Here is a 15,129-nt window from a genome sequence, read left to right as displayed (position 1 = left end):
AATTTCAAGGAAAGGTCTGCTTTTTATACGAAAATTACAAAATCTTCTGTCGCTGAAAGCACACGAATTTGTCGTTGGTCTTATTAGTTTTTATGCCATTTTTTCATTTGATGTAGACAAGATTTCACCTCTTTCCACAATCATTTTCCGCAGTTTAACCCTCAAAATTACAAAAAATTTCCAAGAAGTTATCTATAACTGAAAAGTTTTCTATAGAGAACTTTTCAGTTTCGAACCAGCTGTCCGACCTTGAATTCAGGTTTAATCAATCTTCCACTGCACATCTCACATCATGAAACTCAGATTGTAGCTCTCCGCATTGTGGTGGATATTTAATTATCATGTCGACATACGACACTACTCTGCATTCTCGTACTCCCTTACTACTAAACACCATCTCTAAAGCTCTAATACCTTAGTTTTAATACCTTGATAAACAGCTCTCTCTCTCTCTCTCCCTCTCTGCGTCAGAGAGAGAGAGAGAGAGAGAGCGGCTGAGACTGATATCAGGTGTTAGCTTTGTGTGTGTCGTGAGGTTGTTATGTAGTCGCTCTGTGTGCTCAGCGGTTACTGAGCGGTTATTATAGAGCGGTTATAGGATGGACTCGTTAAACTACATATGATTAGCTGGTTTTCTCCCATTATCGTCACACAGTCATTTCTACGTATGAGGATACTTATCAGTGTTCAGTTGTGTAATTTGGATTCTCTCCGAGAAGGTCTTCTTTGCTTCAGTTTTCTGTCAGTTGTTAGATGTGTTTGTTTCATTGCTTGATAGTTATAAAGAATCAGAGGCACCGTTTTTGTGTGGAGGTGTTCGGAATCACCACAATTTTAGGAAAATTTGCCGCACCAGAATGTTACTTTTATTCGATGACGATCCTTTTTTAGTAAGTCTGTTGCTCTGTAATTTAATTAAGTGACATTGTTTCCCGCAGACAAAATTAAAAACGGATCGACAAAATCCCAGAAGTTTGTATTTTTTATTTTAAGTTGTCACCATTTAAGTTCCGGTAAATTAATTTATCCGGTTGCAGAATAATGGTTTACCCCACTTAACTGTCTCCCAGTGTAACTTATTGTCCTTAGATTGGTTATTATAATAAAATACTGCACATATTTAGGCTTATGTTAAGTGCAAGCAGCTTGCAGCTTGTTTTAGTTTATTTAAGTTTATTTAAAGTCATTATACTACTTATTTTAAGTTATTGTAATTTTCGTTATGCTTGAAGTTACTAAATTCGTGGTATGTTTTACTTGTATCTTTACGTGACTCGATCTCATTTTCTTACATTTTGGAATAAAACCGTTTGCAATATGCGTCCTAGAAGGTAACATCTAAGACTAAAATTTAGAATTCATTATACGATCTACATAATATGTATGATTTAAATGACCATTTCAAATTTTCAGAAGATGTGGAGGATGACAATACTGATAGGCAAGTACTGAGCGAGCGTGAGAGACGGGGGGGGGGGGGAGGGCAAAGATGTTTTGATTTATTGATTTACCTTAAAAGACCTTGATGATTCCTGTCCCAAGACTCAAGTTCCTACAGTTGACAGAATATGATAAATGACAGTGGATGAAACAAACTAATTGCGAACATACAGCACTTCTGAGATTTAATGTCATGTCGTTTCAGGAAAATTCCACCTCAAGACGATGGACTAGGGGATAACATGAACATGCACGGCACTGGCCGAGCTCCTGATTCTGTAGGGTCTGAGGAACCAACTAGTGATACCTCTAAACCGTCCTTAACCAGGTTAGTAATAGTGAATTGTGTCTTCAATGGTACAGACTACAGTAAGACCCAGATTTACTGCGGAGTTTGGGGAAAGGAAACATCCGTGGTTTTGCTGTAATTACTTGATGATTTGGATTTGTGAATCGAACAACTTGAATGCAAATTACCAGTCTTTTATCTAAATAATTCAAGTACTGTTCACAGTTAACCAATGTTTATTGCTTTATCAAGACTTGAACACTAACTTAGTTGTGTTCACAGGAGCGGGTCAGTGATCTCCTGCAGTAATGTTACTCTGAACTGGGAGAAGGCGGTCATCACACCTGGTAAGTGAATATTTGATTAATTAATTAAATGATTAGATGATTGTAAGTGAAACACTATTGATTCGGTTATGTTGATACATATCTATTATCTTAGGTATTTTGATAGAGTTTGATTCGCTATAACTAATGGGACATTGACCTCACCAGTTCTCTAAACGTTCAGATATTTGGACTACATCAATACAATAAATAACTTGTTTTCAGAGCAAGGCGCTGCATACGATGACGCGTATGAGGATGAAGATGAGGGGGACACAGATATTGGGGAACACAAGTCTGTTATCATGTCGCTTCTTGGTAAGAATTTACACGTTTCTAGTGTTCACCCTACAACTTTATACTTCACCCCATCAAGACTTTAAATGACCCATTAAATTTCAATTGATTTTACGCATCGCCTCCCCAGGTCAACTGAAGCTTGGTATGGATCTAACTAAAGTTGTGCTCCCTACCTTCATACTGGAGAGGAAGAGTTTATTGGAATTGTTTGCTAACTGTTTCTCTCACCCTGATATATTCATGAGCATCTCTGATGGTAGGTTTATTGTGAGAATGTGGCTCAATTCTGATCAGGTTAAATTAGAAATTGGAAATTCTTCTTTGATGTTACTGTGATATAATATTCAAGTAACGTGCAATATATTTGTAATGTCAACTCCCTGTATTCTTAGGTCAGTCACCTGAGGAGCGTATCCTGAGAGCAACCAAGTGGTTACTAACTTCATTCCACGCTGGCAGAAAGGGCTCCTTAGCTAAAAAACCTTACAACCCTATCATAGGTTAGTCCTGTATATACAGTTCATCATATTTGCGGCTGGTAAAATCTTTAAATTCTACACAGCCACCCACTCCTCAAATTCTTACATCCTATAATTTTAACTAAATTTAACGGGGGGGGTGTCACGTCCGTCTATGTCCGCTTGTCTCATAGAATCCAAAAAGGACAGGACATAGGCGGACATAGACGGACATAGGCGGACATTGGCGGACATAGGCGGACATAGACGGACATTAATGGACACCTAAATTGCTAAATAAAATGTTCAATTTTTGCTGTTATAGGGGGATCATGATTTTTGTCCGTTCGGTACCCTATATTTTCAAAACGGACAAAAAATAGAGCGGACATAAACGGACAAAAATGGACAAAAACGGACAAAAATGGAAATAACATTTAGATGCTTCCTCCTCCTACTCTTCCTCCTCCTCCCCCTGGGTCTTCCTGATCTTCCTCAGTCCTCTTCCTCCTCCCCTCCTCAGTCCTCCTCCTACTCCTCCTCCTCGTCCTCAGTCCTCCTCATCAGTCCTCAACAGTCCTCCTCCTCCCCAGTCCTCCTCCTCCTCCTGAGTCCTCCTCCTCATCCTTCTCCTCAGTCCTCCATCCTCCTCCTCAGTCCTCCCCCAGTCCCCCTCCTCCTCCTATTCAGTCCTCCTCCTCCTCCTCCTCCTTCTCAGTCCTCCTCAGTCCTCCTCCTCCTCCTCCTCCTCTTCCCTCTCAGTCATCCTCCTCAGCCATCCTCCTCAGTCCTCCTCAGTCCTCCTCCTCCTGGGTCCTCCTCCTCCTCTTCCTCCTCGGTCCTCAGTCCTCCTCCTCCTGGGTCCTCCACCTCATCCTTCTCATCAGTCCTCCTCCTCCCCAGTCCTCTCCCAGTCCCCCTCCTTCTCCTCCTCCTATTCAGTCCTCCTCCTCCTCCTCAGTTCTCCTCAGTCCTCCTTCTCATTTCTCCTAAGTCCTCCTCCTGAGTCCTCCTCCTGAGTCCTCCTTTTCCTTCTGAGTCCTCCTCCTGAGTCCTCCTCCTCCTCCCTCTCAGTCATCCTCCTCAGTCATCCTCCTCAGCCATCCTCCCCAGCCATCCTCCTCAGCCATCCTCCTCAGTACTCCTCAGTCCTCCTCCTTCTCAGTCATCGTCAGTCCTCCTCCTCAGTCCTTCTCAGTCCTCCTCCTCCTGGGTCCTCCTCCTCCTCCTCCTCCTGGGTCCTCCTGGGTCTTCCTGATCCTCCCCAGTCCTCTTCCTCCTCCCCTCCTCACTCCTCCTCCTACTCTTCCTCCTCGTCCTCAGTCCTCCTCATCAGTCCTCAACAGTTCTCCTCCTCCCCAGTCCTCCTCCTCCTCCTGGGGCCTTTTCCTGGGTCCTCCTCCTGGGTCCTCCTCCTCCTAGGTCCTCCTCCTCCTGGGTCCTCCTTCTCCTCCTCAGTCCTTCTCCTCCTCCTCCTCGGTCCTCTTCCTCCTCTTCCTCCTCTTCCTCTCAGTCATCCTCCTCAGCCATCCTCCTCAGCCATCCTCCTCAGCCCTCCTCCTTCTCAGTCCTCCTCAGTCCTCCTCCTGAGTCCTCCTCCTCCTCAGTCATCCTCCTCAGTTCTCCTCCTCCTCCTCCTAGGTCCTCCTTCTGGGTCTTCCTCCTCCTCCTCCTCCTAGGTCCTCCTTCTGGGTCCTCCTCCTCCTCCTGGGTCCTCCTCCTCATCCTTCTCATCAGTCCTCCTCCTTCCCAGTCCTCTCCCAGTCCCCCTCCTTCTCCTCCTCCTATTCGGTCCTCCTCCTCCTCCTCAGTTCTCCTCAGTCCTCCTTCTCATTTCTCCTAAGTCCTCCTCCTGAGTCCTCCTCCTCTTCCTTCTGAGTCCTCCTCCTGAGTCCTCCTCCTCCTCCCTCTCAGTCATCCTCCTCAGTAATCCTCCTCAGCCATCCTCCCCAGCCATCCTCCTCAGCCATCCTCCTCAGTACTCCTCAGTCCTCCTCCTTCTCAGTCATCGTCAGTCCTCCTCCTCAGTCCTCCCCAGTCCTCTTCCTCCGCCCCTCCTCAGTCCTCCTCCTACTCTTCCTCCTCGTCCTCAGTCCTCCTCATCAGTCCTCAACAGTTCTCCTCCTCCCCAGTCCTCCTCCTTCTCCTGGGGCCTTTTCCTGGGTCCTCCTCCTGGGTCCTCCTCCTCCTGGGTCCTCCTCCTCCTGGGTCCTCCTTCTCCTCCTCAGTCCTTCTCCTCCTCCTCCTCAGTCTTCTTCCTCCTCTTCCTCCTCCTCCTCCCTCTCAGTCATCCTCCTCAGCCATCCTCCTCAGCCATCCTCCTCAGTCCTCCTCCTTCTCAGTCCTCCTCAGTCCTCCTCCTGAGTCCTCCTCCTCCTGAGTCATCCTCCTCAGTTCTCCTCCTCCTCCTCCTAGGTCCTCCTTCTGGGTCCTCCTCCTCCTCCTCTTCCTGGGTCTTCCTGATCCTTCTTCTCCCTCTCAGTCATCCTCCTCAGTCATCCTCCTCAGCCATCCTCCTCAGTACTCTTCAGTACTCTTCAGTACTCTTCAGTACTCTTCAGTCCTCAAAATGTTTGTCCGCTAATGTCCACCAATGTCCGCTAATGTCCATCAATGTCCATCCAAGTCCGTCAATGTCCGTCCGGGTCCGCCAATGTCCGTCCGAGTCCGCCAATGTCCGTCCGAGTCCGCCAATGTCCGTCCGAGTCCGCCAATGTCCGTCCGTGTCCGCCAATGTCCCAAAAAACACGTCCGTTGTCTCATAGAATCCAAAAAGGACAGGACATAGGCGGACATAGACGGACATGACACCCCCCCCTTTAACACACTCATATTTTCAGGGGAAGTGTTCCACTGCAAATGGGATGTAGACTCGCCCAGTACCGCTAGTGACAGACATATTGCTCCCGGTCAGAAGGGTAAAGTTACATTCCTAGCTGAGCAGGTCTCCCATCATCCTCCTGGTTAGTCTCATTTCTAAATACATTTTGTGTGTTTTTCTTTTCCCCCTTCAAGCTAGTTTTTTATCCAGGATTAACAGTACCTTTACGCCTTATCTCCTCAGTTTCTGCTTTTTATGCGGAGTGTCCTGATAAGAAGATATGCGCTAACTACGCAGTCTGGACCAAATCTAAATTTCTGGGCATCAGTGTTGGTGTGGATATGGTGGGAGTGGGCACTATTCATGTCCAGGAACACGGAGAGAAATACCACTTCACTCTCCCCAGCACATATGGCAGGTCGATATTAACGGTGCCCTGGTCGGAGATGGGGGGGAAAGTGCAGGTCACGTGCCCACAGACTGACTACACGTCCACTCTCGTCTTTCACACTAAACCTATGTATGGGGGTAAAATGCACAGAGTTACTGGAGATATCAAGGATAACATGACGGGGAAATGTCTGTATAAGATGGATGGTGAATGGAACGGCAAAATTAAATTTACTGACGAATCGGTGGTAAGTACTGAGCAGTCCTAATTATTTGTAAATCTGTTTTCAAAGTTTAGTATTATACGCCACACGAATCGCAGAGGGAGTGGTCAGGGTTAAATACCACGTGACATTATATTAATAGCCCGTATTATAACGGAGAACTTACAAGAAAATTAGTTACAGAATTCTCTGTATGTGATCAACTCATCTCGATCTCTCCAAATATGTCAAATATGAACTACACAATATGTTACAGGGATAGCGATGGTTTTTTTCGAGCTCTGTCTTATCATCACATGATACACGCCGCATAACACCAGACGAATTAACATCTCCATTTCCCAGAAAAGTGTGGAAATAATCGACACGGAGGTACTGTCAGTTGTGCCCAAGATTGTAAAACCGGTTTGCGAACAGAGAGAAAACGAATCACGCCGATTGTGGCGTGACGTCACGTTATCGCTACGCAACAATGATATCGACAAGGCTACAGCGGCTAAACATGCCAACGAGGAGAGGCAGCGGAATGAGGGCAAGGCTAGAGCAGCCGAGGGAGGTGAATGGGTGCCTAGTGTAAGTTATTACTTTTAACTTTACTAAAATATTTATTTTTGTGGCTGCTGTCTTTTAATCGCACTATTAGATAGAAATTAGGGGGCAAATTAATTGTTGGTTATTATATCTTTGGCAGGTTTAGAAGATGACTCTTGCGGCACTTTTGTAATGATCGACACAGTTTGAAAATATCAGATTTTCATCATACTCAATGTTTCAGTATTTCAAAGCTGAAGATGACACGTGGATATACAAGGATTCGCTCGCTGAACCCCAATAACCGTACAATCGGAAACTTAAACCACCATTGGGACACGATAGTATGAGGCCAAGCCGAGATGTCGAGGCTCTAAAGCCGAGAAGAAGAAAATCAAGTTCCGTGATGTGAGCCTTACTCAATTTAGTGGACACGATTTATCAATTTGTAGATCATCTGAGAGAAACATATATGACAGAAGAGAGTTTTTATTAAAACTGGGATGCCAGTTTTAAAGGATCCCAATTTTTATTAAAGTTCGTGTCAGCACGGGCCTAGTTTGCTTTAAATTTATTAGACATAATTTGACCAAAACCCATAATCATGGGTAGAGTGTACCGCTGCCAGTGTCTCTCTTTTCCAAACAAAAGGAAATGATATTAATTTGAGGAACAGTCCGCTAATGCAAATTGATACCGAGAATGAAATCGGTCGCTCGCTTTTTCAAATCAATAAGCTTTATTACAATTCGTGAGCCGTGATCGAATGGAAAAAGCGAGCGACCGATTTCATTCTCGGTATCAATTTGCATTAGCGGACTGTTCCTCAAATTAATATCATTTCCTTTTGTTTGGAAAAGAGAGACACTGGCAGCGGTACACTCTACCCATGATTATGGGTTTTGGTCAAATATCATCTCTTTTTGATTATAATGTCAGGATAATTTACACAGCTAGTCGAAACTTCATTAACAAGGAGGTAATTTTGACGATTTCGAAATTCTGCCTTTGAAAACGTTTCCTTGTGTTTAGTTAGGTATATCTGTCGATAACCGACTGAATATGGCACTTTTTACTCATTCAAGTTGGCATTAAATTCATAGATAATGCCATTTAAATATCGTGGAAAGCAGAATATATTCGAAATCACGAATGAGCAAAATTCTCACCTTTCGCACGTGCAAACTTTGAGCGGACGTTGCGTGCGCATACAATATTGAATCACCGTAAATTTTTGCATAGTGGTATTTAATATATAGTTTGATAAGCATGCAATGTTTCAGAAGATTTCAAAAAGAACTTGGATCACAACGGGACTCCAAAGTTGATAAAAATCGTGAAAATCAAAATTTTTAGTGATTTTAGCTATTTTAAATCAATTTGGGCGTGTCCCCACGTGTGCAACTTTTCGATTTTTAACTTTAAAACTAGCCTATAACACAATTTACACCTTTAAGAAGCAAAATTGAGCTCCACAACCCAAGGGATAGCCCAACACCAGAGAATACTAATTCACAACTTTTGTGTTTTTATAAAATTATTCTTCAAAAAAGCACTAACTTCAATAGCAAATATCTTTATTCTTTATGAAGGAGTAAGGTAGGAAACTTTTCCGGTAGATTTTTAGAATGCTTGAACAATTATCTAAGGTGAAAATGTCCTCAGATTTTGAATAAAATTACTCTTTAATGGTGTAAAATCGATTTGAAAAGTTGTTGTTTTGTCAAAAATCAAGTTTTAAAAACACTTAAATTGATGACGTCATCAAGTGATGATGATGATGATAAATTATTTTTCAATATAAAGTAAAGTAAAGTATAAACGATTATCTTTAAAACCTGTGGTTCGAAATGACTGTATCTTTTATACTTTTGAATCTACGGACACTTAAATGTAGGCTACAATTGACTGCAAAAAGCGTCTATACATATTATTATATATCTTCACGACAATCTGTTGTAAAACAGGGGTTCCAGAAAACCCACTTCCCGATACTCCTGAAACATGAATTTTTTTTACTGTCGACTTGGACAAGGTCTAGACGCCCTGCAAAGTTTCAGATCTCTAACTCAATTTTAACATGGTTTTTAAGGCACCTGAATATGGCGATTTTGGGTTTTTTACCTAATTTCGTATAACATGCTGGCGCGTATTTTGCGCAAATTTCTTAAAAACCTCCATATAACTATTTCTTATTCCTGTCATCTTTAACATTGAATTAGAATGTTTTGAACTTAAATGTACCTGCTGAACTACTTTCGAAAAAGTCTTAATGCCTGGAAAACAATAAAGGGGATATAATAGTATAGGGGGTAAATAGTATTGTGAATATAAGGGCGACGGTAATGCTTGCCAGCATTGTGATATTGGTAATAATATGGGTAATCGGTTTTTAGTCCTCACCAGTCTTCTATAGATCTATGAGAACGGTCCATATTTTCGGATCGTTATTTTAAAGATTATAAATCAAAATGATTAACCTTAATGTCGTTTTAGGCAACTGGAGCAAACAGATTCAACTGTGCTTAAGCTTTAGTTATTGATTTTAATCGTATTTATTGTTCACCAAAGTTTGCCACGATTAAAACATGCTGATTGCTGGCAAAAACTTCATAAATAAGCTGTGATAAGTGATAAAGTGATACCTGCAAATTAGACAAATATCCGAATGTTATTGTTTGGAGCTTGTAAAATATATTTTCTGAGGGTGTCGATGTCGCTGTGTAAATAAAATAATACTTTTAGCTGGTTTTTGTAACTTATGGTTTGAATTATAAGTTATAGCTCTTGAGTTTTGAAAGAAATTCCATGATCTCGAAAAAAATGAAAAAATGTATGGTTGTTTTTCGACCTTGATTGATTTAAATTGATGTATGAAAACTATCCCTTATCCAATTTGAAACAATTCCATGGACCACCATTAATGTACAGAGTGGACAAATTAATTCTTATTTATACCATTTCTCAGACATTCAAACAGGGTGAATGATCATGGCTTTAATATAGATGAATTAGTAATCAGTGTTATAAACCAATTTTCGTTCGTATTTAACTATAAGTGTTTTTATTGATAAAGATTGAACGGTCATTATAATTGTCGAGGCCAAAGATTTCTATTTTTCGTTTCGTTAAGCGAAATATTTCTTCAACGTGCATGCCCAAAAGTCAAAGCCCTTAAATATTTTTAATCTTTATGAGTGAGGATTAACTTTAAGAATTAGATTTACTGGAAGTGAAAGCTGATTATCATCAAAACGATTTGAGATGTTGACTTTTCATGTGGCAAAGCAGAAGGCTTCATCACTTTGCACAGTGTTAAATGTTAATATTTACATAGGGCTGTCAGAGAAAATTTATCTTGAAGTTTGCTTTTACTCCAAGTGAAAAAATTAAATTGTTGATTAATGAAGCAATCTGTGAAGCCAATACTAATAGTTCGCCAAATTTGATTGAATTGTGAATAATGACGATGCTAAACGATTTGAAAATCTTTGTCAGAGAAATAAATGAGTTTTCCTTTTGCACAACCCCTTTTCGCGCGCGAATAGGGGTTGCAACCTGTCAAGCTTGACACAGTACACGCTGTATAACTATTTTCGCGCCCGGCGGCCGAAGGTATACATGGCAACGTGTAGCAATTTGTTGTCCATAACTCCAAAAACACTGATTTATATATTATTATATTACTTTCATATATGATATATGTCATACCCTCATATGATCTTGTAATACGTTGTAGACCTGCCGCGCACGAGTGCGCGGCTGTATCGTGGCTTTCGACACGATACTGGATACAAGTAAAACCAGCCACTCAGTGAAACGACAATGGGGGTCACAACATGATGTATTACAACTTTGTAGGTTTACAACCTACCAGGACGCGCGCCGAGTTGGACTCGTCGACGGTCCTGTGGACAGATATTTTACGAGTATCACCCGTTAATTACAATTCAAATCAGGGCCTTGTCACAAAAAAATTTAAATAATCTAGACGCGGACGAGAGATTCAACGATTTAGTAGCAGCCGCGCGGCTAATTTGTAATTTAAATCTGAGATCACCATTAACGGGTGATTGCTCTAACAGTAACCAGAGCCCTCTCGCTTGCAGTAGCGCGCGACCGCCGTAAGTTTAAGAACACGATGCCCCGCCCAATTTTCTGAAGTGATAATTTTTGGACTTAGACGGGCTATAACTTTCGCTAGGAACAGCCATTTGCCCAAAACTTGGTACCAAACGACTCTACTCAATGAGACCTTTCCAATGATGTATAATATGTTGGGTTTTGAGACATAAAATGTTCACCCGCAAGTTGACGCTCTTAGTACATACACTAAGTGATATCCATACAAGGAGACAGAGGAAAGAAGAGGAGGGATTTCCTCGCCATAGCTGTAACAATTTGCAAGAATTCACAGTTAGTTAGATTAAGAATAGCTCTAAGCTAAAGCAATGTTGCATCTAGGTAGCTGTAACCCATCCACAGGTAGTAAAGGTGGTTCTACCTGAACATCTGCGGAAAAACATATATTTTTCGTAAGTGGTAAGGCCCCTTCTCGAACATCACGTGTACGAGAAGGTGCCTTGCAAGGCACCTTCTCGTACACGCCATGTTCGAGAAGGGGCCTTACGAAAAATATATGTTTTCCGCAAATATATACGTTCCAAAAAACATATGTTTTTAAAAAAAGTATATATATTTTTTTTAAAAGCATATATTTTCTTCGTAAGGCCCCTTCTCTGTTCTCGTACACCGTACGCACGAGTGCGCGGCTGTATCGCGTGACTTTCGCCCTGATACTGAGTGAAATGACAACGGGGGCACAACGTACTGATACATCATTAACGGGTGATACCCGTAAAATACCTTACTCGGGATTATTATGACCGGGATAAAGTGGTGGGTTTAGGGTAATTTCGCCATATTTTTCCCGAACCACATTTTCACCGGTCGTTAATAAACCCGCCTACTCAGCTTTTAGGGTTCCCAAGGGGTATGGGTGCTCATATTTTAATCGTTGTCTTATATTCACTAAAGAAGACTATTGGGGCACTTGTTGTAGGTTTTTCGACTTCATTTGGCTAAAATTGCAAAAAATTCACCTTTTTGCCCAATTCTTGTCATATATCCTTATTGTCAAATTTGATTTAAATAGGCCAATTTTTAATTTCTTAGGTATTGACTATCTCTACATAATGAAATAGGACTCAAAGTAAAAGTAACAGTTAAATTAAAACTTGAATTAATTAAAACTGATGAAAGGGATGATCCAGATGAAGATAACGAAGATGATTACAACTTATAGGAAGACTAAACAGCTCTCCCTTTATCTTAATATCGATCTGGTTGTTACGCTTCAAATGTTAAAAATTATTTTCCATCTAGTTTGATTAACCACGAGTCATTATTTCTGTCAACTTTCAACAATTATTGATAATTCGACTAATTGTTTCACAAGTTTTAGCAATGCGAAAATTTCTAAACTTGCTTATCTCTAATAAGGAAATTTACATCTGAGACAAAATTTTTGAATCTAAAATTGAAAGGTTGGACACCGGTAAAATGGCGACCGGGAAAATGTGGTGGGTTTTGAGCAATTTCGCCATATTTTTCCCGAACCATATTTTAACCGGTCGTTAATAAACCCGTCGTAATAATCCCGAGTAAGGTAGTTGTTTCAAATATTAGGACCGTCGACGAGTCCAACTCGGCGCGCGTCCTGGTAGGTTATAAACCTACAAGATACAATATTAACAATGGACAAACTTTACCTGAAGTGTTGCTCTAACCAGAGCCTTCACCTAACCATGTGCTTTCGCGCCGCTGCGGGCGCGCTTGTTTCACAAGTCAAGAAAAGCACCTATCCACGAACACCGATGGGAAGGTTCGTGCGCGCGCGCGCAGTGCTGACAACAGTGTCTATGTAGCGCAGATAGTCCTGTCCCTCCAGTAACCACTTTTCAGGTCTTTTCAGTAGGGCTGACACAAGGGCTATATGCTATAACAATGTCAATAAATTTGGTAAATTTCTAGCTTTCTGCCAGAAATAAATTTTCGGTTTTCTATAGTGTATAGGGGTTAATTAGGTTTAAACTACAGTACAGCTGTACTTACACCTACATTCACAAGCATGCAAGCTTTGGTCCAATGAGCGGGAAACGGAGGACAAGGTCTGGTGAAGTCATAGTCACGTGACCTCAGACCCAATTAATTAGGTTCGGGTATGGTCAGCCCCTTGTCACCCGATCTTGAGGTGACGTACGACACCTCGTTTACGCTATCAATGTCTGGAAGGCTACAAATTTGTACATGCCAAATTCAGAAGATTCGTAAAGAGGTGTGCGAGATGACGATATACATACATACATAGATATAGAGGCCGCATAATTATGAAGTCTACATAAGCGATTCAAATATCACGACAGGCCCTATAGCTCAGGTGACGTACGTGGTGTGATGATCGAATACTTTAATCGGAGGCTATGATAAATGCCTCATGTTCATTTTAATTTTGTGGTTTTCACTATTAAACGAATAAAATAAAAGGATTGTGGTATAATAATACAAACAATCAAAATTCACGATCAAATTATATCAATAAACAAATATCTACTACTATGTTACTTATATTTATATGACTATGAGACAAAAATTCATTACCCCGCTACTAAATAGTCTTCATTCTCGGTGGCGTCTACTACTAAGAAAGACAAAAACTCAGATGGTCTCATGAAAGAATTTATCACAAAATTAACACAAGAGAAATAATAGGACACTGTCTAGCTGACGAGAGGAGGGAGAGTAGGAAGTTCGAGACCGCTTCAAAGGTAATATTTTCTTTATAAAACGGGAAACCATTCTCAGATGAAGTACTCGACATTACACTTCGCTATCCGAAGAAACAGGTTCGTCGCTACAGGGCTCACTTTGACTAGTTCCTGAAAAAGTACATTTAATGTAGTTAAAAATACAATTTAATACAATGTAAATGTTTCTGTTACAAAACGTAACAGACTAAATTACTAATTTAAGAATATCTAATACAGTTTACGGTACTGGCAAACATAGGAAACCTAAAACGAATAGAGCTGAGGGGCTATTTTAAGACAGATTGCAAGACAGATTGCAAAAAATGATTATGGTTCATGGTTAGCGTACGATAACCATGAATCGAGATACACCTGAGATAAGATTTGAGATTGAAGTCACACAGAAAGGCGTGTAACTTATTTATGCTTATTTATGCCCTACGTAACCCCTAGCAATTCCCTATATTGCTGATGACTATCAGAATGAGGATATTTGGTAAACCTCTTCTCACAATGGAGGAAATTATCAACAGCAAAATCAACCACATCATAAAATTTGTGGAACAAACAGTCAAAAAGATTAGAAAAGGAAGCTCCCTTTGGGTAACCTTCAAGGATTTAACATCAGGAAATAACCTACTTCCAGGATATAAATTAATAGAAGCACTAATTCCAGGAGATGACATTGCTCGGAAGTCCCTTGTCTGCCCACTGAACTACTACAATGGAAGTGGGTTTGCTCTGAGACAGGTAGTGACAGCTTCAAGACTGCAGAGGTCTGTTGCGTTGATATTTATATTATTTTATGATTTCGTATATACTTTGAGAGTCCTGGCATGTAGCTAGCAGGAGTTGCATTCTACCACAGGATGTTCGGACCAAAATAAGTGCCAGCAGGAAGAACATGGTCATTGTGTAGGTGGATAATTATGGACATATTGTAGCTGAAACTGATATAATTTATTGAAGTGATGACGAAGTAGTTATTTAATTAGACTACGTGGTCACAGTCAATGAAACGTAAAGTAAGCAGTACAAAATGCTATTGAAAACAATCATATCTTGGCAACCCTAAAAATATGAGATGCAATGACCAAGGACAAAGGTGGTAGCTCAGTTTAAAATCTTTTGGAGTATGGTATCTATAACTTAACACAAAAGAATTTAACACGAATAAAAAGTGTGAGTTTCGAGAATCGTGGGCGTTCGGCAGTGTAAGGAAACAATACAGTACTATACAACTAACTGAGCATTCTGAAAATTTGATAATATTAATCTCAAATCTTATCCAACGAGAAATTCGTCGAACACAAATTATTCAAAGCGGCTAACAAATGGTGAAATGACTAAAACGACACGCGCGGCGTCGGATATGAGGACAAAAGCGCGGGTAATTTTGGCACCACTGTACAGTGGTGCCAAAATCGTTGGGTGTGTTCATGGCTAGAGCCCTTTTTACCGCCGTGAGGCGGGCGCGCGCTACTGCAAGCGCAAGGGCTCTGGATAGAGCAACCAGAGCCCTCTCGCTTGCAGTACACAGT

The 15,129-nt window shown here is 41.1% G+C and overlaps 2 protein-coding genes across 4 annotated transcripts in view; both read left to right on the top strand.

Moving 5' to 3' along the window:
* The window catches only part of LOC134819638 (oxysterol-binding protein-related protein 9-like), a 108,838-nt gene extending 100,586 nt beyond the window's left edge, over positions 1 to 8,252 (top strand). For 2 of the 3 annotated variants that reach the window (XM_063829685.1, XM_063829686.1), the window contains exons 14-23: positions 1,414 to 1,441; positions 1,646 to 1,768; positions 2,012 to 2,076; positions 2,281 to 2,373; positions 2,483 to 2,611; positions 2,748 to 2,855; positions 5,654 to 5,776; positions 5,878 to 6,272; positions 6,594 to 6,821; positions 7,024 to 8,252. In XM_063829685.1, the coding sequence (XP_063685755.1) occupies positions 1,414 to 1,441; positions 1,646 to 1,768; positions 2,012 to 2,076; positions 2,281 to 2,373; positions 2,483 to 2,611; positions 2,748 to 2,855; positions 5,654 to 5,776; positions 5,878 to 6,272; positions 6,594 to 6,821; positions 7,024 to 7,083 (1,352 nt within the window). In that variant the 3' untranslated portion in view covers positions 7,084 to 8,252. The remainder of the gene's footprint in view (positions 1 to 1,413; positions 1,442 to 1,645; positions 1,769 to 2,011; positions 2,077 to 2,280; positions 2,374 to 2,482; positions 2,612 to 2,747; positions 2,856 to 5,653; positions 5,777 to 5,877; positions 6,273 to 6,593; positions 6,822 to 7,023) is intronic. The other variant, XM_063829684.1, reaches the window with a different exon arrangement.
* Positions 1 to 15,129, top strand: part of LOC134819637 (Golgi-specific brefeldin A-resistance guanine nucleotide exchange factor 1-like) — a 391,238-nt gene that overhangs the window by 229,976 nt on the left and 146,133 nt on the right. The gene's annotated exons all lie outside the window — the stretch shown is intronic.

This window comes from Bolinopsis microptera, chromosome 8, assembly GCF_026151205.1.
Source record: "Bolinopsis microptera isolate Bmic1 chromosome 8, MBARI_Bmic_1.0, whole genome shotgun sequence".
Classification (NCBI taxonomy): Eukaryota; Metazoa; Ctenophora; class Tentaculata; order Lobata; family Bolinopsidae; genus Bolinopsis; species Bolinopsis microptera.
Note: the sequence above shows the minus strand (reverse complement) of the source record. Positions and strands in the feature narration are given on the sequence as shown.